The following is a 24072-nucleotide window of genomic DNA, read 5'->3' as shown; positions in this document are numbered from 1 at the left end:
ATTTAAAAGATTCCAAAACATAATCCATAGCATAAATCAAACTAATTTCTCCTCACTTACTATGGTCTGTCGATGTACCAGCAAAATAAATGATAAACAATTTTAACCAGAATCACAGCATTTTTGTAAGGAGAAAGGAAAAAGCTATTAGAATGGTCTGATCAAATGGCCTTTGGGAAGAAAAAAATAAATAAAAATCATTTATTTGCCCGCTGGTCACAACTATCCCAAAAGTATGTATTTGTAAGATGATAAGGATCACTGAGAATGTGGAGAGATGTCGTGTTAGTGTTCACTGAGACCACAATATTCAGAAATTTTAAGAGACGCATTCCATCTTAATGGACACAGTTGAAAAGCTGAGGCGACTTAACATCTCAAGTATTTTGAGTAACTGTTGTTTTCTTCTATTTTCAAACTGGATTTTGAGATTTGAGCTCTTGGGGGTTTTTAGTGATGGACAACATGCTGCCCCGGACTCAGTTTCTGAGGGTGCGCCACTCTAAGAAATTATCATTCTCCGAGTTAATAGTTGAAACTGAATTTGCCTCCTCCCACCTCCTAACCTTTGTGTTCAGACTGCAGCTGTGACGGGCAACTGTTGCTCCCTTCAGTTGTCAGGGCAAAATGTAAAACTTTGAGGCCAGCGATTTTTCAGGACCGTGATTGGAGAGTGGGATCTATGTGTGTGCACAAGTGTGCTGGCGTGGGGGTGGGGGTGCGCTTGGGGGAAAAAGCGGCTGTGGAGTAATCTATCTGGAATTTCTTGTTACATTTACTGTGGTAAAAGGAATCTTCTCATTTCTGTAAGCTTTTCTTCAACCTGACCGTGAACTAGAAGGACTATACCAGAAACTCTCGCAGTTATCAGTTGGTTTAATTATTGGGAATTCTTTCCCATGTTAATTTACATAGTTTCCTCAGTGCCGGGTTTCAAATGCGCTTTGTTGAATAAATTGATCTTTTGGCAGGAACCCAATAGAGACAATGTTGTGTATCATCCCTTGTAGTTGGTCAGATTTGGAATAGTCGTTGGCAGTTCCTGCAAATCAGATAACTAAAGCTGAAAGACTAAGGCCTAATCTTTCCACTTATAATTACTGAAATGACTGATTTTTTTCTATGAATTGTCCAGATCAACATTCAAATTATTATTCTATTCTGTGTGGACCTAGCCAGGAAAAGGTTATGAAAAGAATTCAATGAATAGGATAGAAATGTGGTTGTTTTCTTAACTTTCTGGAATTAAACTTGTTAACATATTTCTGTCCTTTCGTATGTCTTTCCGAATTACTTTGCCTTTTGGAACAACGAGGGTATAATTATTTGTGGAATAGAGTAAAACTACACATAGATGGATGTATAGAAAGTCTTATGCAGTGGTGATGTAATTCTTTCTGTTAATAATGTGGATTTAAGAAATCTATCCTATACGCCAATTGTCACACATCCTAACCTGCCCTCCAGAAAATGCAGATAGTTGAGAGTGGTTACAAGCACAGACAAAGTGGGGTTTTATTTTTCTCAAAGCGAGACTCTCTATGATCAATCCTTTTCCTCCAAGTGGATATTTCTTTTCAGCCTATTCCTCAATATAAAAGCCAAATGTCCATTAACAGAGCGAAAGTTTAACAGTTTGCTTGTGATCAAATTAAAACTCAGCCAGAGGGTATCCTGACTTATAAATAATGTAGACTCTGTAGCATGTCGTTAAATATGTATGTCTTGTAAGTTTTCAAATCTTCTGGCCTCTCTTGATTTTTACAAGCAAAAACTGTTCTCAATCTTTTATATCAAAATTTTCATTTAGAACTTGTGCCAAACTTGTGCCTTCTATTTGTTAATCAAAGCGTTTAAGTAAAGCCTCAGAGGGTGTGTTGGTTGTCTGGATCACAAAGCTCGTTGATCTCCTCTATGGGTCTACAGAGAGTGGTTCTCACCAGTCTGCCTGACCACGGCTGCTTTCAGTCTACTTAATTGCTCCTGGGTTTTTGGCTCCCTTTGGGGGCTTTGGGTAGCCAATTACTTTCATTCTCCTGTGGAAGAGATCCAGAATGCTCAGAGGAGTTAGGAGTGTCATTGACTAAGAAAGGAGCTCCAAATGCACAGATAATGAAGTTGGGTTGGAAATGGCTGTGAGTTCAGCCTGAAAGAGACTACAGTAATTAAACAAACATTGCTTAAGCACCTACGTGCACCAGGTTTCGGGCAAGGTGCAAAGAATACAAAGATGGGTATATGACACAATAGACACAGTTCCTGTCCCCTGAAACTCACATTCTAGCTGAAGAAGACATGAACAATATAACACGATATATAACAAGGTGAGTAATGTGCTAGAGGTAAGCGCAAGGCACGATGCTTGCATTGACCAGGAAAACATGGGAGGAACACCGAGTCCTGTAGTATGGTGTGGTTCTTGGACCAGGAGCAATCTGGGAACTTGTTAGAAATGTACAATCTCAGGCCCCACCCCAGACTTCTTGAGTCAGAACCTGCATTTTTAACAAGATTCCCCCAGGTGATTTATATGCACATTGAAGTTTGAAAAGCACTGCTCTAGTATGTTCAAGTTGGACCAAAGGAGTCCAATTTGAGCAAGCCTCAAGGGAGATCGTTAACTTTTACTCATTTATTTATTTAGTAATTCATTTACTTAATAACTGTTTAGTGGCTACCTACCATGTACAAAGCACACACTAGACATTATATTTATGGCACAGTTTCTGCCATCAAGGAGCAGGTTTTAATTATGATGCAAAAATAAATAACAACAATACGAAGCTCTATTAGCAGGTAAACCTTGCAAATTAGACACCTGGGTGGGTACAGAAGGCAACAAGGAGGTTGACATTTGATTGAGTCTGGAAGCATGAGAACAATTTCGGTGTTCCTTAGGCAGACAGTAATGGAAGGGGCAATTTCTAGCAGAGAATTCAGCACATGCACGTAGGATGTGAACAAAGTACTTTGAGAGAAAAGCTGGTAGTTTTGCAGAGCTGAACATAGCAAGAGGTGAGGCCAGAAAGGCAAACTGGGGCGAGGTAGTGAAATCCTTATGTGTTACCTAAGAAGATGGGTCTGTAGTGATGTGCAGGGTTTTTTCCTTCAAGATAGGTTTTTAAGCAGAAAGTTACACACTGTAAATAATAATTTAGCAGTTGTTCATGATAGATGGAAAAGGGAAGCGATTAGAGGCCCTGATACATGTTAGAAGACAAGTGGATGGCTAGGGGAGGGGTCATTAGTATGTGACCTAGAGGGTGACCGTGGCAATGCAAAGAGATGGAGTGGACGCTGAGTTGGAGGACAGAGGAAAGAGAGAGAGAGATCAAGTCTAAACAGAAATTTTCCAATCTGGAAGTCTGAGAGAATCATAGTAACATCAATAAAAATAGGGAAATTAACAGGAAGAGCTAATAGAAGGGCAAGAAAAATATTCATGTGAGCTTCCACCATGTTTTTTCACCAGATAGTCACATGAGTAAGGAAAGTATTCACATGAGCTTTCAGCAGGTGCAAGTGAGACGTCCATCTGGATGGAGAGGTGGAGCAGGCAGGTGAAATGCAGGTCTGAAATTCACTGAAAGGGGAGACCTAGAGATGATAGTGGAATAGATGGAAAGATAGAAAAAAGAGAATGTGATGGAGGATAAAACAGATAAAAACTTATTTAGGGAATGGAGTAAATGAGTCAAGGCAACAAAGAAGAGAGAGAAAAGAACTAAAGATTTGAGGGTCTCAAAGCTATAAGAAAGAGACTAGCTATTGCTATCAACTATGACAAGTCAGGGAGAGTAAGGATTGGAAAAAGGCTGCCATCATCCATCTTATTAGTGACCTTTAGAAAATAGTTTCTGGAAGGTTGGAGGTAGATGCAGTTTTATAGAATTAAGGAGTAAGAAGATTTTGTGTAATGATCTCTTAATTGTTTATGGACCAGTTGTCTGATTTGATGGATTATTGCCGATAGGTTCAATTTCTGCCATTTGAAGGTTGGGGATTATTTGTGAATTTTATTTTTACCTATGCTGTATTTTCAGTAGAATAAATGTAAGTCAACAATAAATGTCTACAATGTCATTCACAGTAGTTTAAAGTTAGCTGTCTTTTGAAGCTCTAAGTAAGCTTTTTATATTTAGAACTATTTTTGTCTCATAAATACCTTTGAGTTTTATTGTTAGTTGATAAGAATACATAAATGTTTTTAGAGTATTTAAATCTTTCTCTCCCTAAATCAAAACAGTAGTAGCTTTTAAAACTGCCTAATTTAACGATCAAGATAATTTTATTTGCTAGAACTGTTTCATAACCAAGAACTCAAACTCTCTAAACCTGAGGTCCAGCAAGTTAATATACATTCCTGTTTAAACCATCACCTCAGGAATATTTTAATTAAGGCGTGTTTATTTAAAATTCTTTAATGCGTAATGTTGGAGGCAGTGGGGGAGGGGGGAGGTCCTGTTGCCCCTCTCTCCTCCAGCTCCTCTTAGGAAAGTCAGGAGGTTGTGGTTGAAGGGTGCAGCCAGAGGTGCTCTCCAGAGCAGAGCTGGTGGTGCCTGGACAGGAGGAGACTTTGAGAAAACTCGGCTGTCAGTCCAGCCGAAAGCGGAGCCGCACTGGGCATCCCTGGGTTCTCCTTCACTGTGGAGGTGCCACACCTCTGGGTCCGCCCCCTTAGCCTTTACTCCCCCAGGACTCCCCCACTTCCTAAGACTGGGCCTCCCAGTAATTGTTGCCACTGCTGAATGGCTTTTTCTGTCTCCCTGTCCCTCCCCACCTCCAGTGAGAAAGGGCAATGGCAGATAAAGCCTTTGGCCCATCCTTTTTAGGATACTAACTGGTAGCATATCTTTCTTCTTTAAAAGTGAATTTTATCTTTTCAAATGGCCAAAACCCATTGAGACCCTCTCTGGAGAGAGATTAATTCAAATAATACTCTTTCCAGTCAAAAGGAGCAGAGTATAAGGCATGAATGATTATTTGGTGTGTCTGTTTTTGGAAACAGGTCTGAAGGCAATCCTAAAAGAAAGTCATGAAACAAGGTGTGTGGCATCAGAAGGTAATGCTTTGGAAGACAATACTAATGTGGATCTGTAAGTTCTTATGTGACGGCTAACAGTTCAGTTACATTTATTTGTTGTAATGACAACCTTCATGTCCCCTGCTCCTGGGATCCCCTTGCTCTTGCTTTCTTGTGTCAAATCCGGTCCATCCATCCTTCAAAGTCTATTTCAAACCATCTTCTCTCCCAAAGGCCTCTCTGATCCCTGCTTATCACCATGCCCTGCCCCAAGCTGGAAGTTATCCTTTCCCTCCACAGGACTTCTTAAAATCTGTGCTTCTTTTGTGATGCTTAACACTTTCTACCTTATAAAGCAGTTACTTAGTCACTTCAGTAAATATTTATGAAGCACCTACCACGTTTCAGGCACTGGGGCACATTACTGGTGACATTAAGATGAATAATGAGTGTCTCTTCAGAGCTCAGCCTTGGGAGATGACCAAACCTGAATTCACAGATAAATAATTACAAAATAATATGAAGTATCATAATAAGGGTGTTTCTAACAGGTCCTTATAATAGAGAAACAGAAAATTTCCTTAGGAGAGCTCCAGAAAACCTACAAAAAGAAGAGACCTTTGAGTTGAGCCTTGAAGGATATGTAAGAGCTTTCTAGATAGTTAATTGGGGAAGAGCCTTCCAAATAAAGGCCCAGCCTGAGCAAGGACACAAAGGCCAAGAGCCAAGTACCTTGTCTGGGAACACTGAGTGTCTTCTGTCTCCTCCGAGGCTGTGAGCTCATTGAAAGGACGATCCTTTTCCCATTCTGCCTGGGATCTGCAGCAGTGACTGATATGCGGCCTTAAACACAGACAATGTCCAAACGCATTTGCTAAATTGTACAGTTTAATTTGTAATCGCATTTCTTCACAAGGAAATTTTGAGTGTTATTCCATTAACTACAGATTGTGTTCGTTGTTCAAGAGCTACATAAATAACATTTCTTTATTTCTTCGATCAAATGATGGTGATGGAAATGGACAACGCATTTTATTACAGACAACGGCATGTTGATCACAAATGCCTCCCTGTATCTATCCCTTGCCACCCACATGCCCCTAATTCCTAGTTGGTATAAACTCAGGAAATGCAAGCCAATGTTAGATTAAGCAAAAAGGTTTTCTTAAGAAGGGATGGGGGAAACGTCCAGATTGCCTTCTAAAGATAAAAACAAACCTTTCATAGAATATAACACACAGCCCAGCCCAGATCACAGTTTGTTGGGCCAGGTGGTAGCCTTGATGCAAGCTTTGCTAATCCCAGACTTAAGCACCAATTAACCTTTCCTGTGGATTTTGGAACTGAAACGGAGGCAAACGTTGCTCTGTCTTAGTGTGCCTCAACTCTAAAGCTCTGGAGTTGTTGACTCTTCTATTTTTAAATTTTTTCCTAGGTAAATAACGTCCCTAATGTAGAGCCAAATGGTAATCATCTTTGTAACAGCTATTATTTTGCCTCACCCCCGACCTCTGCCATTTACCAAGTATGGATAATTTGAGAAATACGGTAGTTTATTTATGACCCTAAAATCTGAAAGAAAAATAAAAACTTTCATTCAATGATAGTTCAGATCTAGGCTTTTCTGGCCAGATGAAGTAGTTGTCCAGATAATTCAAGCCACATGTCTGTCTTGGTCTTCATATAACTGTTGGCTATCTATAGTTTGTCTCTTTGATGGGTATCCTCTATCTTTAACTCTGGAAAATTTTCCCGTGGAAGATTTAATTTTATCTTTTCTTTTTTTATGGGAAATTATATTTTCAAGCTGCCAAACCTGGCAGATAAGAAGAGAAGTCAATCTGGAAATCCCAGATTTGGTTCATATGGCAGGACCAAAGCAAGGCCAAACTATTAATTAAGGCTGCTTATCAAGACCATTTATGCAAAATAGCTAGATCACGTGAGTGAATTAGATGGTGTTCCATATTCTGCTGTGAGGGCTTGGTCTGCTTTTATCAAACATTTCTACCTTGGGCATGTAGAACAGAAATCACCCCGTTTTTTTTGAAGGACCACGTTCAGATATTAAATTAGGAGAACGACAAGCATAAACACCAAAGTTACTGGTTTCCATGAACTAATGTAAACTGCATATGTTATTCCCAGGCTGTTTCCCAATTTAAAGCTGTTTTTACAAAGCAACTTTGGTTCTTGTTCTGTCTTTTTTCAACTACCGCCATAGCTTCCAACCCTCCAGGTCATCAGAGACCACAGGAGGTTGGGAGGCATGGGGAAGAGTGAAACTATCAGAAGTCATTGATGAAACCACAAGATTTAGGTTTTTCACTACCTTCCCTCATGTACTTCAATCTTGAGATCGAGGTGTTAGAGTCTTGCCTCTGCAGAAAACTCATCAAAATGGGCCCCACGTTTCTGTCATAATTGTAGGACCATCGTTTTATTTCGGCTGCATGTAACTACCGTTGCACTGGAAATTCACTGGAAATCTGAAATTCCAGTGGTGTTCTGTGACGTAGATGAAATAGAAAATATTCCCTAAATTGACTTTTAAAAAATTATTAATAAACATATGCTTAAAATATTATACCGCCCTTCATTGTAGTATTTTTAACAATTCTGTTTTCTTGCAAAGACCTCCAGAAACTTTGTTTTCATTGGCAGAAGAAGTCTCAAAATTATAGAAAGTGATAAAAATAAGAGAATAGAGACGAAAGTCATAAATTCACTTTGGCTTACACTTAACGTTGTACAGGATGATCATCTGTTAGTTTATGTGCAATCTTTTTTCTTGATTATAGTTGTCTGCCAATAAAAGTGTGATATAAATATGAATGTAAAATTTGCAAGTACTTACCGAAATTGACAAATTTGGAAATGTGTCTTGTTCTTGATCAAAGTACATCTTGCAGAAAATAGAAAGAAATTAGTTTTGACATCTAAAATGTAAACAAACCCTAAACCATGAATTTGTGAAGTATTTTTTGCTGCCGTGAAAACTATGTGTATAAAAAGTGAGTCTTCAGTTCTGAAATTGGTAGTTCTTTCTTTCTTTTTTTTTTTCCTGAGGAAGATTCACCCTGAGCTAACATCTTTTGCAAATCTTCCTCTATTTTGTATGTCGGCTGCCACCACAACATGGCCACCAACTAGGGGTGTAGGTCAGTGCCTGGGAACTGAACCTGGGTCGCCAAAACAGAGTGAGCCAACTTAACCACTAGGCCATGAGGCTAGCCCAATAGTTCTTTCTTTTAATCCCTTCCTCCTGTTGTGGTATATGAGAGGTTTATCTTCTTCTTATTTTATGTGCCATGTTACACAAGGTCATTTGAGATTCTTCGTCTCTGGAAAAATTAATAAGCTGCATTTTACAAAAATGTTCAGTTGTGAAACACTGTGAATTCCTGTAGCTGAAGCATGTTTCTGTAAGTGTATTTGTGATTGAAATGGCTTTGTGATATTTAATCTGCTTTTGACGTGTGTAATTGGGCACATGTAAGTTGTCACTGCTACCTGGAGATCATTAACTGTAATCCCGGTGATTAATGGGCCAGGATGGCTCAAAGACGGACAGCTAAAGAGAGGATCTGACCAAGAACCAGAAGACAGCAGTATGTGTGTGTGCACAAAGGAGAGTTGGGACAGTGGCCATGAGGGAAGGACAGGGGGGCAGTAAAACCCATAAACAGTATCACTGCACGTTAGCTGTTTCACTTGTAGGTTTCTCTACGATCTCCACAAATACTTAAAGACAGGTGGCTCAAAATATTGCTATCACTAAGCTAGTTTTATAGAAGAAACATCGTAACAGAAGCTCTGTTGTGAGGGACACAATCCACCTGTTCCAAGAGACTGTCACAAGGTATTTTTATTTTCTTGGTCTCTGCTTTCTAAAAAATTAGTTAAAACACAGGCCAGGATATAGGTTGCCTGACCTATTCATCAAGTTGGAGATTAATGTTATCTATACATACATTTCTCCCTTGCTTTAAACCCCTTGGTGTCTCTCCTTATGGGACAGAGACCTACAAAGCATACGATGGCGTGGTCCAGGCCTCAGCCGAATCAGCCCCTTCTCTGGCTGCCCTCACCCCACCCTCCTGAGGAGAGCCAGTCACTTCCTCCTTTGTGCCTCCAGTGTCCCTTGTTCTTGTGACACATGCCGCATATCAGAGTGCACCTGCGGTTCCTTACTGGTGCACTTGCCACCCCCCTAGATTATGAACTTCCTAACAAACAGGACGTATGCCTACTTCGTTGTATACCCCGGTCCTGGCAAGGTGGCACTCGGTGAAGGCTTGTCGAATGGACTGACAGATGAGCCCTACTTAGTCTAATTCATTTTCAATTCATCTAGTAAAGAGTTAGGTTCTGTTTGGACCAAATCACTTGCTACCTCTATTGTTGGGTTTGAAAAATCCTAGAACTTAAAATGTGAAATTTCCAAGCAATTTAATTATCTGGGACAGAAAATCTTACATACAAAAATTTTCTTTAGAGCTGATTTTTTTTTTAACTTGAGCAGCCATGCTTCACTTTTTGCTTAATTTTGCACAAAAACGTAAAACCTCTAAAAGTACCCTATTGGTCATACTTCCTACAAAGTCAACAAAACGCATCCTTGAAGTCATTTTATTTATTTATTTAGGAAGATTAGCCCTGAGCTAACACCCGTGCCCATCTTCCTCTACTTTATATGTGGGACGCCCACCACAGCATGGCTTGAGAAGCGGTGCCATGTCTGCACCCGGGATCCGAAAGCGGGGAACCCTGGGCCGCCGAAGCAGAATGTGGGAACTTAACCGCTGTGCCACCGGCCTGGCCCCCTGAAGTCAGTTTTGTAGATTACTTAGATCCAAAACTAGACTGTCTCAGAATTAGCTGGACAACTAAGGCAACTGGGTTTGTCACGGAAGCTAGAAGTGGGTTGTTAATTACATACGTAGTTGCCACCAACAAAGCAAGGTGGATATTTCATTTAAGAACTGGAAGTAGTTTTCCTTTCAGAATAAAATCTAAATTCTAAAGTAATAAAATGATTAGTAATTATTTCAAATAACAAAAAAAATTTTGATGCACATTAGTATGTAATTATATTATATGTAAAATAGTTATATAATTGTGTATAGATAGTATATGCAACCAAAACGTTACAAGCTTTCCACATGCCGCATACAATGGTTTCATTATTTTATAGTTATAATTCATGTATTTAAAATCAAAGGAGGCAGCCGTACCCAGGACAGTTGAAATTAACTTAGAGAAAGGGATTTGCAGGCTTTTAAAAAAGTCTTTTTGTGCCCCCCTAAAAAAGTATATAATCAAACGTCTGCTCCCAAAATTAATCTTAATTGAGCTTTCAAAAGCAGCGTTTTTAGGTTTTGTGCTGTGGTCTTGCAACGTAAGTAAACTTTTGCACTCCTAATATGGACATTTAAAATCACGTGTGCTGCTTTTCTTGTTTTTAAGTTGTAAGCCACTGTTACAATGACCTTAATGAAATTTATTGTTCAGTTGTTCCCAGTCCGGGTCTCTAAGGTACTTGAGACTCATTTCATCAGCATGACAAAGTAGGACTTTAAAAAAGCATTTGTGTGGGGGTCATTGGTGCTTAACTAAGGTGAAGTCTTTCTCCCTTCAGGTTCCTCTATTTCAGTCTTCACCTTGACTTTCTGGGCGATGTGACCTTGTGCAAGTCCCATGATATCCTAATCCTGTAGCTTCTGAGCTTTTAGAAGTATAATTCTACACTGTAGAAATAAAATTAATTGCCAAGGTCAAACGCACTATAAAGAATTTTTTTCTGTTAAGAAAGGGGTTCTTTTAATAGGCAAATCCAGAGAGATACAAAGTAGATTAGCAGTTGCTTAATGGGAGGGATGGAAGAACTGGGGATTGATGGCTCAAGGTTGGGGGTTTCCTTTTGGGCTGATAAAAGTGTTCTAACGTTGACTGTAGTGATGGTTGCACAACTCTGTGAATAGGTTAAAAACCACTGAATTATATACTACAAATGAGTGAATTTTATGGCATGTGAATTATACCTCAATAAAGCTATTACCAAAAAAAGCTTATACAATAAAAGTGGTACTCCACTATTCTAATTGCTGCTCAGAGGTAACATTCAGATATCAATAAATATACATTGTTTTAAATAACAAAAAAAAAAAAAAAGAAAGAAAGGGGTTCTTTTAGAAAGACCAGAAATATTCGGATAATTTGCAAGTAAATGGCATCTTTTATTAAATGTCTTTGTTTCATTCTGCTTCTGTAGATCTGACCCCTTAGCCTCTGCTAGGAGAAATGAATGTAGTCTGTAAGCTAATTAAATGCCATCCTCTGTGACTCTCTCAGGACCCTCTCAGGTTCCTGGAGCAGGTGTGTGGCTCAGAGGCTCTCCCCAGCCCTGGTTCCCAGCGCCTCCCAGACAAGTATGCCCATCTCGGAGCTATCCTTCTCCATCGCTACACTGACCCAACTCAGAACGTGAACTCTGCCAAATCTGCCCTCTTCTGGGCTTCCTTTCTCCTCTTAGCTCCACTTCCCACAGGGCCCCTCTCCCACTGAGAATAAGAAGTGGTGGATCAGTCAACAGGCAGCTGAGGTTATATGCCCTGATCGGATCCGCTGCTTTTCATTCAGTCTAGACAACCTGGTGCATTCCGTCTGCCATGAGACTTTATCTCAAAAGGAAATCCCACCAAGAGAAAATGGCCTTAAATTTCCAGTCCCCAGGAGGGGGTTCAGGACCCCATCTCAGAACAACTTGAGCGCTAAGCAGGGAAACAAGATTTAGGTGCAAGTACTGTATTCCTGGAACCGCTGGGTACTCAGGAAAAATGTATATGACAAATTTCTAGAGCCAAGGCACAGAGTCACAACAAACCAGTGTCAAAGGTGATTTGCTGCTGAGATGCCAGCGTTAACACCCAAGACTTCTTCTATCACCATAGGATCAAGCCTGGCTCAACAGTTGGCTGTAGGAGCTCAGTCAGCTGCTAAGGCATAGAGGGATGGACCTACAAACTAAGCCGTTATTACATGACCTCCCAATACTTCAGTCATGTATATTCAAGCCAGAGGCCCAAGAGCAACACTACATATGTGTTGAAGTAGACCACGCCTCTGGTTCTTTCATTTGACTAGTGACTAGTAAAAAAAAAAGTGTGAATTTAGTGTAAAGGATTTCCCTGAAGAAGGCTTTGGTTTTTTAAGTAATTTTTTATTGAGATATAATTGATATATAACATATTAGTTTCAGGTGTACAACATAGTGATTCAATATTTGTATATATTGTGAAATGATTGCCACAATAAGTCTAGTTAACATTTGTCACCACGTGCAGTTACAAATTTTTTTTCTTCTAATGATAATGTTTAAGATCTACTTTCTTAGCAACTTTCAAATATACAATACAATATTCTTAACTATAGTCACCATGCCGTACGTTACAGCCCCCGGACTTGTTTATTTTATAACTGGAAGTTTGTACCTTTGGACCCCCTTCACTCATTTTGCCTACCTCCACCTCCCACCTCTGGCAACCACCAATCTTGAAGAAGCGTTTAGGATCAAGCAGATATATGCTTGAATTATGTCTCTGCCATTTACTGGCCATTTAATATTGGGTCAGCCTTTCTGATGTCCTGCTTTATGTTCTGTTAAAGAGGGATTTCAATGTATTCCTAGTAATATTGTGATAACTCAGATCGGTCTCAGCACATACCATAGAGGAGTTGTTCCCAAACTTGTCTGCACATTGGAATCACGTAGGGAGCTTCAAAACATACAGATGCCTGTGTCCTACCTCCCCAGAGAGCGTTTTTGTGACATGGCCTGGGCGTTGGAATTTCTAACGGATCCCCAGATCATTCTAGTGTTCAGCCAAGTTTGGGAACCCTGGGCATAGAGCCTGTCTTATACGGAGCATTGAATATGTGTTCCCTGAATGGAAACAATGACTGGCACATGCTAGACTTTCCAGAATTCTTGGCTCCCTTTCCTTCCCTGACCATCTCCTCTCTGTTTTTATTGGGACGCCTGAAGACTTTAGTGTTGAGCTGTGATTCTGTCACTGTGGCTGCCACTCATGGCCAGGCACATGTGAGAATGCAGAAAGTTCTGGTCTCATGTGCTGTAGTATCCTGCAGCAGGAGAAGAGGAGAAAGAGGCAGAGAGAAGTTGGTGCTGCAAGGGGCAGCCCACAGAGATCCCGGTAAGGGAATGTCTAATGAGTTTGCTTTCGAGTGCACTGTATACAGTAAAGCCCCTGAATGCTAATTGTACAGTAACCGTGGAAACCAGAGCCTAGTGTTATGCTCTCGCTGGGGCTGATACAGGAACGAGCCAGAACTTACAAAGGATAAGTCCAAGGCAGATTTTCAGCTGGTCCTGAGTTCTCTTATTTTTTGGCTTTTGTAGTCAACATCTGTTGCAGTAAATCCTTTGTTTGGTGTTCCTGGGTCAGCCATCCAAATGTATCAAAGTCCCAAAAAGTTGAATATGTGACTTATTGGTTTCAGTGTCCTCTAAAGGCTCTTGGAGAGAGGCTCTGAATTCTGAGAGCGAGGGAACCAACTAAGACATTCTAAAATTTGGAGGCCAGTATCGTCTCCTCTTTCTACAAAATAGGAGGATAAAGCTGCAGTGTTTTGGACGTGGAGGAGGGGTCTGTCCCTTCACTGACTATGTGAGTTATTACGTGCTTATGAGTAGTAATACTTCGTGGCTCTCAGTGTCTGGAACTAAGGACTGGAATACTGTTTGATGCGCAAAGCTTATGTTATATTATGATTCAAAGCAAATTCTCAAATTTCACTCCAGTAACATAATTGAAAACGTTTAAGATACTGGAAAAAGAAAAATTGATCAGTCTCAAGAACTGTGCAGTTATTTTCTCCTTGACCTGAGACTCCTGATGGAGTTAAGCTGCTCTTTCTTAAAAACACAAAACCATCCCAAGTTATATCTTCAGGAGACGAGACCTCCAGCCTGCTCAGTTTTTAAGACATGCATTCTGAATGAGAGAAGAATCTTTTGTTTTCAGGGTAATTCTACACTTAAAAGGATTATGTAAGTCCTTTGAAAATAGTGTGGTGTTTTTTTTTCAACTGAAAACTACCACAGATTAAAACTTCCTGACCCTTTGTAATACTGAGTTGTTTATGAAAATAAGGATATGCTGTCTTTGTTCATATTTAGCACTTATGTGATGTTTTGCATTTTCTATTTGATATGGAAAATATACTAGCCTAAGCCACATTTCCATTACTCTCAAATTTTTAAGTTTCCTGGCTATTATGTTAAATGAAGTAGCTTATAATTCCTTCTCATAGGTATCTAGTTCTACTTCAGGGTTTAAAAGTAAAATGGTATATCACCTAAGTTTATTGTACATGTGTGTTTCTATCCTACTAGTTTTAAGCTCTGTGAGAACTTCATCTATGGGGTCCTCTCCAAACATTAAAACAAATCCCCCTCTTCTCTAACACCTTTTACTGCCATTTGAATCTCTTGCAACTTCATATGCACTTCACGTAGCAGACAAAAAAAAATAAGCATAGATCATGCTCAGGAAAAATCCAATTTTTGGTTGGTTCGCTAACAATCAGCATTAGATGAACCAAACCATCAGCTGGGTCCTGGACCCTGATCACCTTCGCGTTTGACGGGCATCCGGATCAAATATGGTCCTTGCTTGGGGGTCAGTTTGAGGCATACTTCCTTGAAAAATGAGTTCCAAAGGTTTCAGTATGTCTTTCTTTAGCTTCTCAAAAAGGCTCAAAAACATCTAGTAGCCACTCAGTATTTTTCACCACTCTCTGTCTCTGTTGGTGGTTATAATTCCCAGCGTCCCAAAAAAGCGAATCCTGTTATCATTTGAACCACATTTTTCTTATGATTCTCAACTGCCTAAGGCCTGGTTTCATTCAAATGCTGAGCTTTGAACATGAACCTGTGAATATGGCTTTGTTTGCCTCTGAGTTGGCAGTGTGAATCCTGGACATGCAGTTTCTACTGAAAAGGCTGGACAGCTAAGTCATGCTCCATTCCCAAGGTGACTCCCCCCACCCCGGGTCCCAGGTCCTCCCAAACAGATTCGTGATGCACAAGTGTGCCTCCTGAGTGCCCTTTGTGAGTCTTGAATCTCACTCCCTCATTGACAACAGGTTCTCAGTAACATGGACAAAATCCTAGCTCTTGGCGAGGGCACCGTCTTAATGCAATGCTTTCCATCTTCTCTCTCCCACAGGGTCCAGTAGCATCAACTGCATCAGCATTGTCTGTCCTCTCCCCTGGGCCTGGCCTTCCTCCACCCCCGCCTCCTCCACCTCCTCCAGGGCCACCTCCACTTTTTGAGAATGAAGGCAGAAAAGAGCAGTCCTCTCCTTCACGCTCAGCTTTATTTGCCCAACTTAACCAAGGAGCAGCGATTACAAAAGGTGAGAAAACCAGACCTTGAAGGTGTCTCCCTCTGGCTCTGGGCACGCAGATCCCCAGAGCCCACAGTGATGGATGCATCATTCCATCCCAATCCCCAACACACAGGGAGCTGCTCTTGGGATGACAGAAGCCTGCAGCGTTCTTCATCCTGAGATAGATGGGCTCAGTGGGCCATAGTGTGGACCAGAAAGAACTCAGATATGTTGGGTTCTAAATGGACCACTGCACTGCATCACCACTTCAGCCTCGGATGCTGCAGCAACACCTACAACCAAGGTGTCAAGATCGAGTGAAATAAAAATGACAAACAACAGCACCTCTGTTCTCAAGCAGTGTGCAGACTTGTCAAAGAATTTTATCATGGAACTACCTTTGTCCTCACAGTGAACAGTTAATTTAAAAAAAAATACAATATTTAAAATATATCAGGATCAGGGGCACATGCATTCTAAACAATAAAATCATGTTGCCCAAAACTTTATGCAAATGTATTTTTGCTTTGCATGAATAATAGGAATTGTGGTAGAAGTGTCCCTATGCACTGGGCTGGGAGCTAAGAACCCAAAATTCTAACTTGTTTTCTGGCTCCAACCAGCTGCACTGTCTCCTCATCTGCCAATGAAGGAATGGACTCATAACCCTAAAGTCAATTCCATGCTCTGACATATACTTACTGGGGTGCCCTAACCTTTTAGGCTATGTCTGGCGAATGATTTAGCCGTGAGAGAAGTAAATCATATGATCCTTCGTGGTAAGATGGTTTGCTTTTTGCAGAATTTTTATCTATCATCTTATCTCCTTAAAGAAGAGGTTCCTCCAATTAAAAAATACTTACAGTGCTTCTCTTAACTCTAAATTTAATGCAGAGTCTCAGACTCTGCATATTAACCTTGAGAAAACACTAGGCTGCTTTGAAAACAGCATTATCAAAACTTCTTGTGCTGTTTACATCGTGTTGATCTAAGAAGCGAGGGACATTTCTCTTTGCATAAAATATAAAGAAATGTTTCTGTGTATTACCTTCCCAGGGCTCCGGCATGTCAGAGATGACCAGAAGACATACAAGAATCCCAGCCTACGGGCTCAAGGAGGACAAACTCCATCTCCAACCAAAAGCCACGCGCCAGGCCCCAAGCCTCCCCAGTCTCCTCCTCAGAAACATGCTCCTGTGTTCGAGTTGGAAGGAAAGAAATGGAGAGTGGTGAGTGAAGCCCTTGTACCTTTATTCCTGACATAGTCCCATGGAAGGACCAATGGCTGAACCATTTACCGAGGTCTTAAGGATTTCTAAGTGAAATGACAGAGGCAGAAGCCACTGGCTAAAACAGAAACTGGGGCATTTCTGAATGCTTCCCTAAACATTTTTGGTTTTTGTTATTTCTCATGCACTCTTTTCTTCAACTTAGAAATTTTTTTTTCATTGAGGTAAAATACATATAACATGAAATTTACCATTTCACCATTCAAGTGTACAGTTCAGTGATATTAAGTACATTCACATTCTTTGCAAGCAGCACCACCATCCATCCAGAGAGCTCTTTTCTTCTTGTAAAATGGAAACTCCGTACCCCTTAAACAACAACTCCCCATTCCCTCCCCACCTCAGCCCCCCGCAACCACCATTCTACTTTCTGCCTCTCTGAATTTGACAGCCCTTTGTTTTCATCTGTGCCCCATTCTGATCTGCTGCAGGGTGTTTCCTTCTATCCCACTCATGGAGGCACTGATACAAGCTACCATTTCCCCCACCACTTTCACCATTGTGTGAGCAGGACAGAGACACTTTGAATGTGGATGGAAGCTGGTGCCCCCTGCCAATCCAGGCGCTTCGCCAAAGATGGAGGGCCAAATTCCCCGGAAGGGTTGTCATGGTCTGAAATGACACTGGGACTTACACCACTGTTGTGACCCTTACTAGCCTATTTGCCTAACTCCTACTTGACACCGCAGATTTTGCTGCAGTACCAAGTCTGGACTCAGCATCCAGACTCAATAAAACGCTCTCACATCCCTGCTTCAGCCCCCACCTGCTGGCCAGGGGGCCTGATACCTGACTCTTTGCAAATTGACCCTCTTCCAAGTAGTGGTTCCATCCATTTCTAATGTTACAATGACAAAGTAAGACCTGTATTTTAGTCTGTGAGAAAATGGTTTCTGAAAGAAAAGACATATTGAAAAGCTATAATTAATGAATGCTGAACTCCGTAGTAATTTCAGTAGGCAATGGATTCAATTTATCTGCACATCCTTATGTTTAATATTTGCCTATGTTTTCATTTTAGGAGTACCAAGAAGACAGGAATGACCTTGTGATTCCACAGACTGAACTGAAACAAGTGGCTTACATTTTCAATTGCAACAAGTCTACTCTACAGATGAAAGGGAAAATAAATTCTATTATAATCGGTAGGGCAGAACTATGGCTCTGTAGTTACTATCATAAGTTGCTCTGTATAAACATGCTATGTGTATTTAGTGGAGTTGTTTTCTCCCCCCAGACAACTGTAAGAAGTTTGGCCTCGTGTTTGACAATGTGGTAGGCATTGTGGAAGTGATCAACTCCAAGGACATTCAAATGCAGGTAAGTGGCCCTTTCAGTCATGCTTTGCCCCTGCTATGGCTTGGCACAGACCATCCTCTCTGCCTGCAAGGGCCCTCCGTGTCTTCTTGGAACCTCCTATTCCCTTTCCCTCTAGACACAGCTCTGTCATCAGCTGTTCTTTGAAGCCCTATCTTCTTCTTAGACAATGTTAATTCCTGCTTTTCAATCTCTTATAACACATCCTATCTTGTACTGCAATGACTGGTTTACCATCTCTATTTCAAGAACAGCTAATGAATCTTTACATCAAGAACAGCTAATTAACCTTTACAGCCCCAGAAATGTTTGCTGTATCTGCACACAGTAGGTGTCCAGTGAATGTTTGATGAGTGACTGATTCGAATGAATTGACTAATGAATAAACAAAAATACTAAGAGAGTCTCGTGGCATAATAGTACCATGCCGAAGAGAAATTTTTTTCCTTGGGAAAAATTGGTTCTGGGTAAGGAGGAGGAGAAGTTTTTCTGAGGAGTCAATGAGATAATCAGACTAAGAAACTGGAAAGAAGGATTGGAAGGAAATCTGCATTCCTCTAGAAATTTTGACTTAGCCCAATGGGATTTTATAATACCCCAAAAGCTAAAGAGCTTCTTACTTTTAGCCAACTATAACTTCTATCTTTGATTACACTCTTTTCATATTATTAATTACCCCTTATTATTTGATGTTCCCTTATGGCGTTTGTTAAAATTGGATTCTGGTTTTATAGAGCTTTCTCTTGTTTTACTGGGCTTTTTACCACTGCCACTTTTAGTTAGAGTACACTCAACTGCACTTTTTACATTTCACTAATTGCCATTTAAGAACTTGGTTTTGTGTGTGTCCCTTTAATGGAAAGAGCCCTGAATTGGGCACCATGAGACCTGGGCACCAGCACCAGCTCTGCCCTCACCCACTCTGTGCCCCTGGGTGATTCACTTCATCTCTGACTCCAAGTTCCTTGCCCTGAAACACAAGGCTAAGCTAAGGAATTTTAAGTTCTCTCCAGACCAAATTTTAAATATTCTTGCCACATAGCTTGGATGGATACATTGATTTCTTTCACTTTCCAGTTCCCTATATTCTTTTCAATGCCTCTGTGTCTATCCCCATCCCCTAACCATTCTGCTTCCACTCCTTTGTAAATTTCATTCCTTGATAGAAAATCATTTAGAAGAAAGCACCAAACAATCCCCCACAGACATATAGCGTATTGTCACCTTCACTGTGTAAACAGGGAAATTTGACTATCCTTGGGTCACACTTCAGATTCCAAAACGTGGGTTATTTGCCCAAGACCACGTAGCATTTACCACTCATATTTTTCATTGATATATTTGCCAAATATTTATTGCACATCTCTGATATGCCAGGTACTGCTCTCAGCACTAAAAATGCAGAGAGCAAATGAGACAAAAATCCTTGTTCTCATGAAGTTTACATTCTGATAACACTATCTCCCAATTTGTATTTCTGTTAACCACATTTATCCATTTAATAACACTGCCTCTCCCAAAGTATTACACATGAAAATTTTAAGGAAATCATTCATGTCAGAGAAAGTTCAATTCCTTAAGGACAAGTATGGTTCATAGAAACCTAATAATGAGTCCACAATTTCTGAAGAACTGTTTTGCGTGGTGGAAGTTCCTATGTAAAGAGCCAGGCTTTCTCACTTCACATTATTTTCAACCAAAACAAACAAACCAGAAATAATATTCTTTAGCAGAGATGAGAGTACATAGTTAGCCAGTTGAAAAGTATCTTGGAAATAATCTAATCTAACATCCCCCCTCTTCATTTTAGAGGGCTTATTTCAAGCTTTTATTCTTACAGAAATGGGATGGGTGGCAATGATGATACCATATATAAGGAGTTAGCATTATTTTTTTAATGTAAATACATCAGGTTCAAAGTAAAAAACCAAATGAATTAAATAGAAAACATGAAACTATAAGAAAGTAGAGAAAACAGTTCTAAATATTCATCAAATTTCTGGAGGGAGAAAAAAATCGAAATTGAGAATAGAAGAAATTACCAAAAAAGATAGACAGATATGTCTACTTAAAAATTTTAAACTTCTGAATTCGATACAATGTAACTATGTACTTTGTTACAGTGTACTATGCGACCATTTTAAAAAGTGACCTAGAAAGACCATGATATCTTGTTAAAAGAAAACACTTTTATACCATTATGTCAAGAATGATTTCATTTTTCTAAATACACATACATACATATATACACAGATAATATCCATGTCTGATAATCCTAGAAAAAAAGTCACAGAAGATATACTACATTCTGTAACCAAATTAAGGGTATCTATCAAACTCTTATAGCAAAAATCATACTTCATTTAAAACTTTAGAATTTCCATTAAAGTCAGAATCAAGAAAAGAATTCCTTCTATCATTACTTCCATTCAGTAATGCGTTAAAGGTTGTAACCTATGCAATAAGACAAGAAAAATAATTGAGAAATATAAAATTGGAAAAGGAAGAGACAAAAATGTCCTTATTTGCCAACAAAATGATTGCCTTTACATAAGCCCAAGAGATTCAAGAAACTGCAAAACTATAGGAATTTTCAGCAAGATGATTGGGTATAGTATCAACATGCAAAATCAATACCATTTCTTTACACCACAAATAAATATTAGAAAATAAGATTAAAATAGCAAAAGAAAAAAAAAACTATAAGGTACCTAGGAAAAAATTAAACAGCAGAAATATAAGATATTCAAAAAAAATACAAAAGAAATGTAAATAAATGTACAGAAAGATATCAATATCAATTGTCCCATTTAATCTACACATTCAAAGAAATTCAGCTCAAAATCTTAACAGGGTCCTTACTATAAAATGGTCTTAAAACTCAGTTGGAAGAAAAATGGACAAAAGTAGCTAAAACAGTTTTAAAGATGAACAATAAGGGACCTGCATACCAGATAGTAAGAGTCATTGTAAACTGTTATATTGTTGGAGGGATACAAAAATGAACCAATGAAACAGAATAGTAAGCCCTGAAATAGATGAATGCATACATGGAGACATATTTTGGGGCAATCCATATGGGAAAAAAAAACTACTGAATTCCTACCTCACACCATACATGAAAGTAAAGTCCTAATTGCGAAAAGAAATGTTTTTGAACTTTGAGAATAAAATGCAGAGGAAAATCTTCATGTCCTCAGAGTAGGAAAGAAATTAATTAGGGTCAAAAAACACAAAGAAAAGCACTGATGAATCTAACCATATTAAAATTAAAATTATATACTCAACAGAAGACATCATATACAAAGGTGAAAGACAAACCATGGACTGAAGAAAGATACTTGCAACACAGATAGTCAAAAAGGATTTGTAACTAGAAGTTATAAAGAACTTAACATAAGTCAATAAGGAAAAGAGTAACAACCCAGTAGCAAAATGGGCAAAGAATGTTAAGGCAATTCAGAGAAGGACAAACTGAAGTGTTTGATAAGTATGTGAACATATGTATAATCTACCTCATAAAAGTAGAAGTGTAAATTAATACTACAATTAGATATATCTTTTCACACTCATCAGTTTTGCATTCAGGCTGTCCTTACTTTGCAAGGAGCCCATTAACTGAAACTCAGGCATATCAGAACTGTGCAACTTGAGGACTGCCTGCATATTAAAAAGTCTGATAGTACAAGGATTGTGAAGGAAGTGGAATAATGGGAACCCTGATATATCAATGTCAGGAGAGTAAAGCTGTTACACTCACTGTGCAGAGCAAATTGGCACCATCTAATAAAGACATTCACAGCCTACGCTAAAGCAGCTCTTGTACATATGTCGACGAGACGTGTAAAAAGTGTTTATTGCAGTATCATTCATAATGGCAATGAAAACAAAAGCAATTTAAATGACCACCAACTGGTAAATGAATAAATAAATCCACCTAGTAGAATACCGTACAGTTGTTAAGATGAATGAACTACGGTTACATGTATAAATATAGGTAAATCTCAAAAGCAGCATTGAGCAATAAAGGCAGGTGATAGAACGGCAGGCACTGTATAATGTGTCCCTGTAGCTAAAGAGTAAAAACGTGGAGAACAATATGCACGTGTTAAATGTACTTATGAGGGCTCAAGGTCACCTCACCCAAGGGACAGACTTGGTGTGAATGATAAACAAAAAATTCAGAAGAGTAGTTACATCTGGGGAGCGAAGAAGGGTGGTGAAAGAGATGTCGGATGGTGTAGAGGGGGCTTCAACTATATTGTAAGATGATAGTCCCAAAAAACAAGGCAAATAAGCCAAAATGTTAAGCTCTGATAAAGCTGTTTAACAGACATATACGTATTTATGTATTTGTTATATTACTCTTTGTATGCCTCTATGTTTGGAGTATATCATAATTTTTTAAGGCTGTGGGCATGCATTCTAAAAATAATCTGGAAGGATAAACCGTGGCTGTCTGTCCAAGAGGGACAGAAACTTGGCAGCGTGGTTCAGAAACAAGAGAGAGACATTTCACTGAATACTTCTTGAACTTTTGGATGTTCAAACCAAGTGAATGTCATTACCTATTTAAAATGTTTAATAAATTATTTTAAAAGGGCCTGGACACAATAGAGACAGAAAGCAGGTTAGTGGCTGCCTGGGGGTGAGGACAGGGCTTGACTGTAAACAGGCATTAGGGATCTTTTGGGGATGATGGAAATATTCTAAAACCAAATTGAAGTGATGGTTGCACAACTCTATAAATTTACTAAATATCATTAAATCGTACGCTTAAAATAGGTAAATTTTACGTTTGCAGATTTTACCTCAATAATGCTGTTAAAAAGATTGAAAGGAAAAAAAGGGCGTGGACCAAAGTTCATATGATTTGGTCCAATAATTATGTTTTTAGCAAAGTATCCAAGAAAATGGTACAAATTATGGGGAAGAGAAGAGATGAAGATATTCCATGGAAATTTTTAAAAATTTTATAAAGAAATAAATTCATGAAAAACAAAACTAATACAGAAACATGAATTAAATGCTAAGCCATTGGCCTGGGTAAGGTCACGTATCACCTGTCACTCAGCAGAGGAGTACATTTTGTCCCAGTTCTGCTGATAAGAAAGAATCTCTGTTTTCCAAGTGGTCACAGGCTACCAGGGAAAAAAGGCATGTATATAATCTACTTTAATGTAGTACTAACCAAAACGGTAGGACATGATAATTCTTACAAAATCAGGGCTATTTTTTAAATTCTGCTATTGCTTTTTCAGATTTTTGGATACATAGGGCATGTCAATATTGTTAACGTAATATAGCAATACATAAATATAAATAAAATGTATTAGCATAGTGTGCTTGCCTCATGTGCTTCCACTCTGTCTCCTAAACAAATCACCTGAGACTCAGTGACAATTTACTCCTTTCCTTGCCTTGCCTGGATATTTATACAGTTCTGATTATTATGTAAACGCTCTTCATCATTATAAAATAAACAAATCTAGATTGCCAAAACATTACTGCTGACACATTACTGCCAACACATCTTTGAAACATGCATTTATGTCTTACTATTTTATTTTATTTATGGCAACGCCCTGTGCTTACCTGACCTTGAACTACCTCTGCCTTCTTTGTTTTTACTGGGGCTCATTTCCAACTCGGTGTCCAGTTTCTATGGAGAGAGGAGAAAACAGAGAAGTGTAGTGACCTGGCAGGACTGCCCCTGAGGAATTCTTTACATCACCTGCACCGTCAACAGGAGTTGCTCCTTTGGTTTGCAATCCAGTCTTTTCTTCAGGGTGAAAGAGGAGATGTCTTTATCGCTTCAATTACCGTTACAAGAAAAGTTATAGAGTAATATGGTCACTGGGGGAACAGTCTGCCCCTATAGAGATTTTGGGGGGTTGTCTGAAAACTGACTGTTAAAAGAGAAATTTAAAACTGATCAGAAGTTTTATAGCACTTTGATATTTGTAAACAATCCAAAGAGTGGCCTCCTCTGGTCTGTGGTCCTGTTTACCTATACAATGAGTGGCC

General features: G+C 39.3%; 1 protein-coding gene across 4 annotated transcripts in view; it reads left to right on the top strand.

The window, feature by feature from the left end:
- The window catches only part of CAP2 (cyclase associated actin cytoskeleton regulatory protein 2), a 131710-nt gene that overhangs the window by 101628 nt on the left and 6010 nt on the right, over positions 1 to 24072 (top strand). For all 4 annotated transcript variants that reach the window (XM_046638691.1, XM_046638690.1, XM_046638689.1 and 1 more), the window contains 4 exons: positions 15277 to 15466; positions 16496 to 16668; positions 17750 to 17873; positions 17966 to 18048. In XM_046638691.1, coding sequence (XP_046494647.1) covers positions 15277 to 15466; positions 16496 to 16668; positions 17750 to 17873; positions 17966 to 18048 — 570 coding nt within the window. The remainder of the gene's footprint in view (positions 1 to 15276; positions 15467 to 16495; positions 16669 to 17749; positions 17874 to 17965; positions 18049 to 24072) is intronic.

Source organism: Equus quagga, chromosome 15 (genome assembly GCF_021613505.1).
Source record: "Equus quagga isolate Etosha38 chromosome 15, UCLA_HA_Equagga_1.0, whole genome shotgun sequence".
Lineage (NCBI taxonomy): Eukaryota > Metazoa > Chordata > Mammalia > Perissodactyla > Equidae > Equus > Equus quagga.
This window is presented reverse-complemented; position numbering and strand designations above follow the sequence as displayed.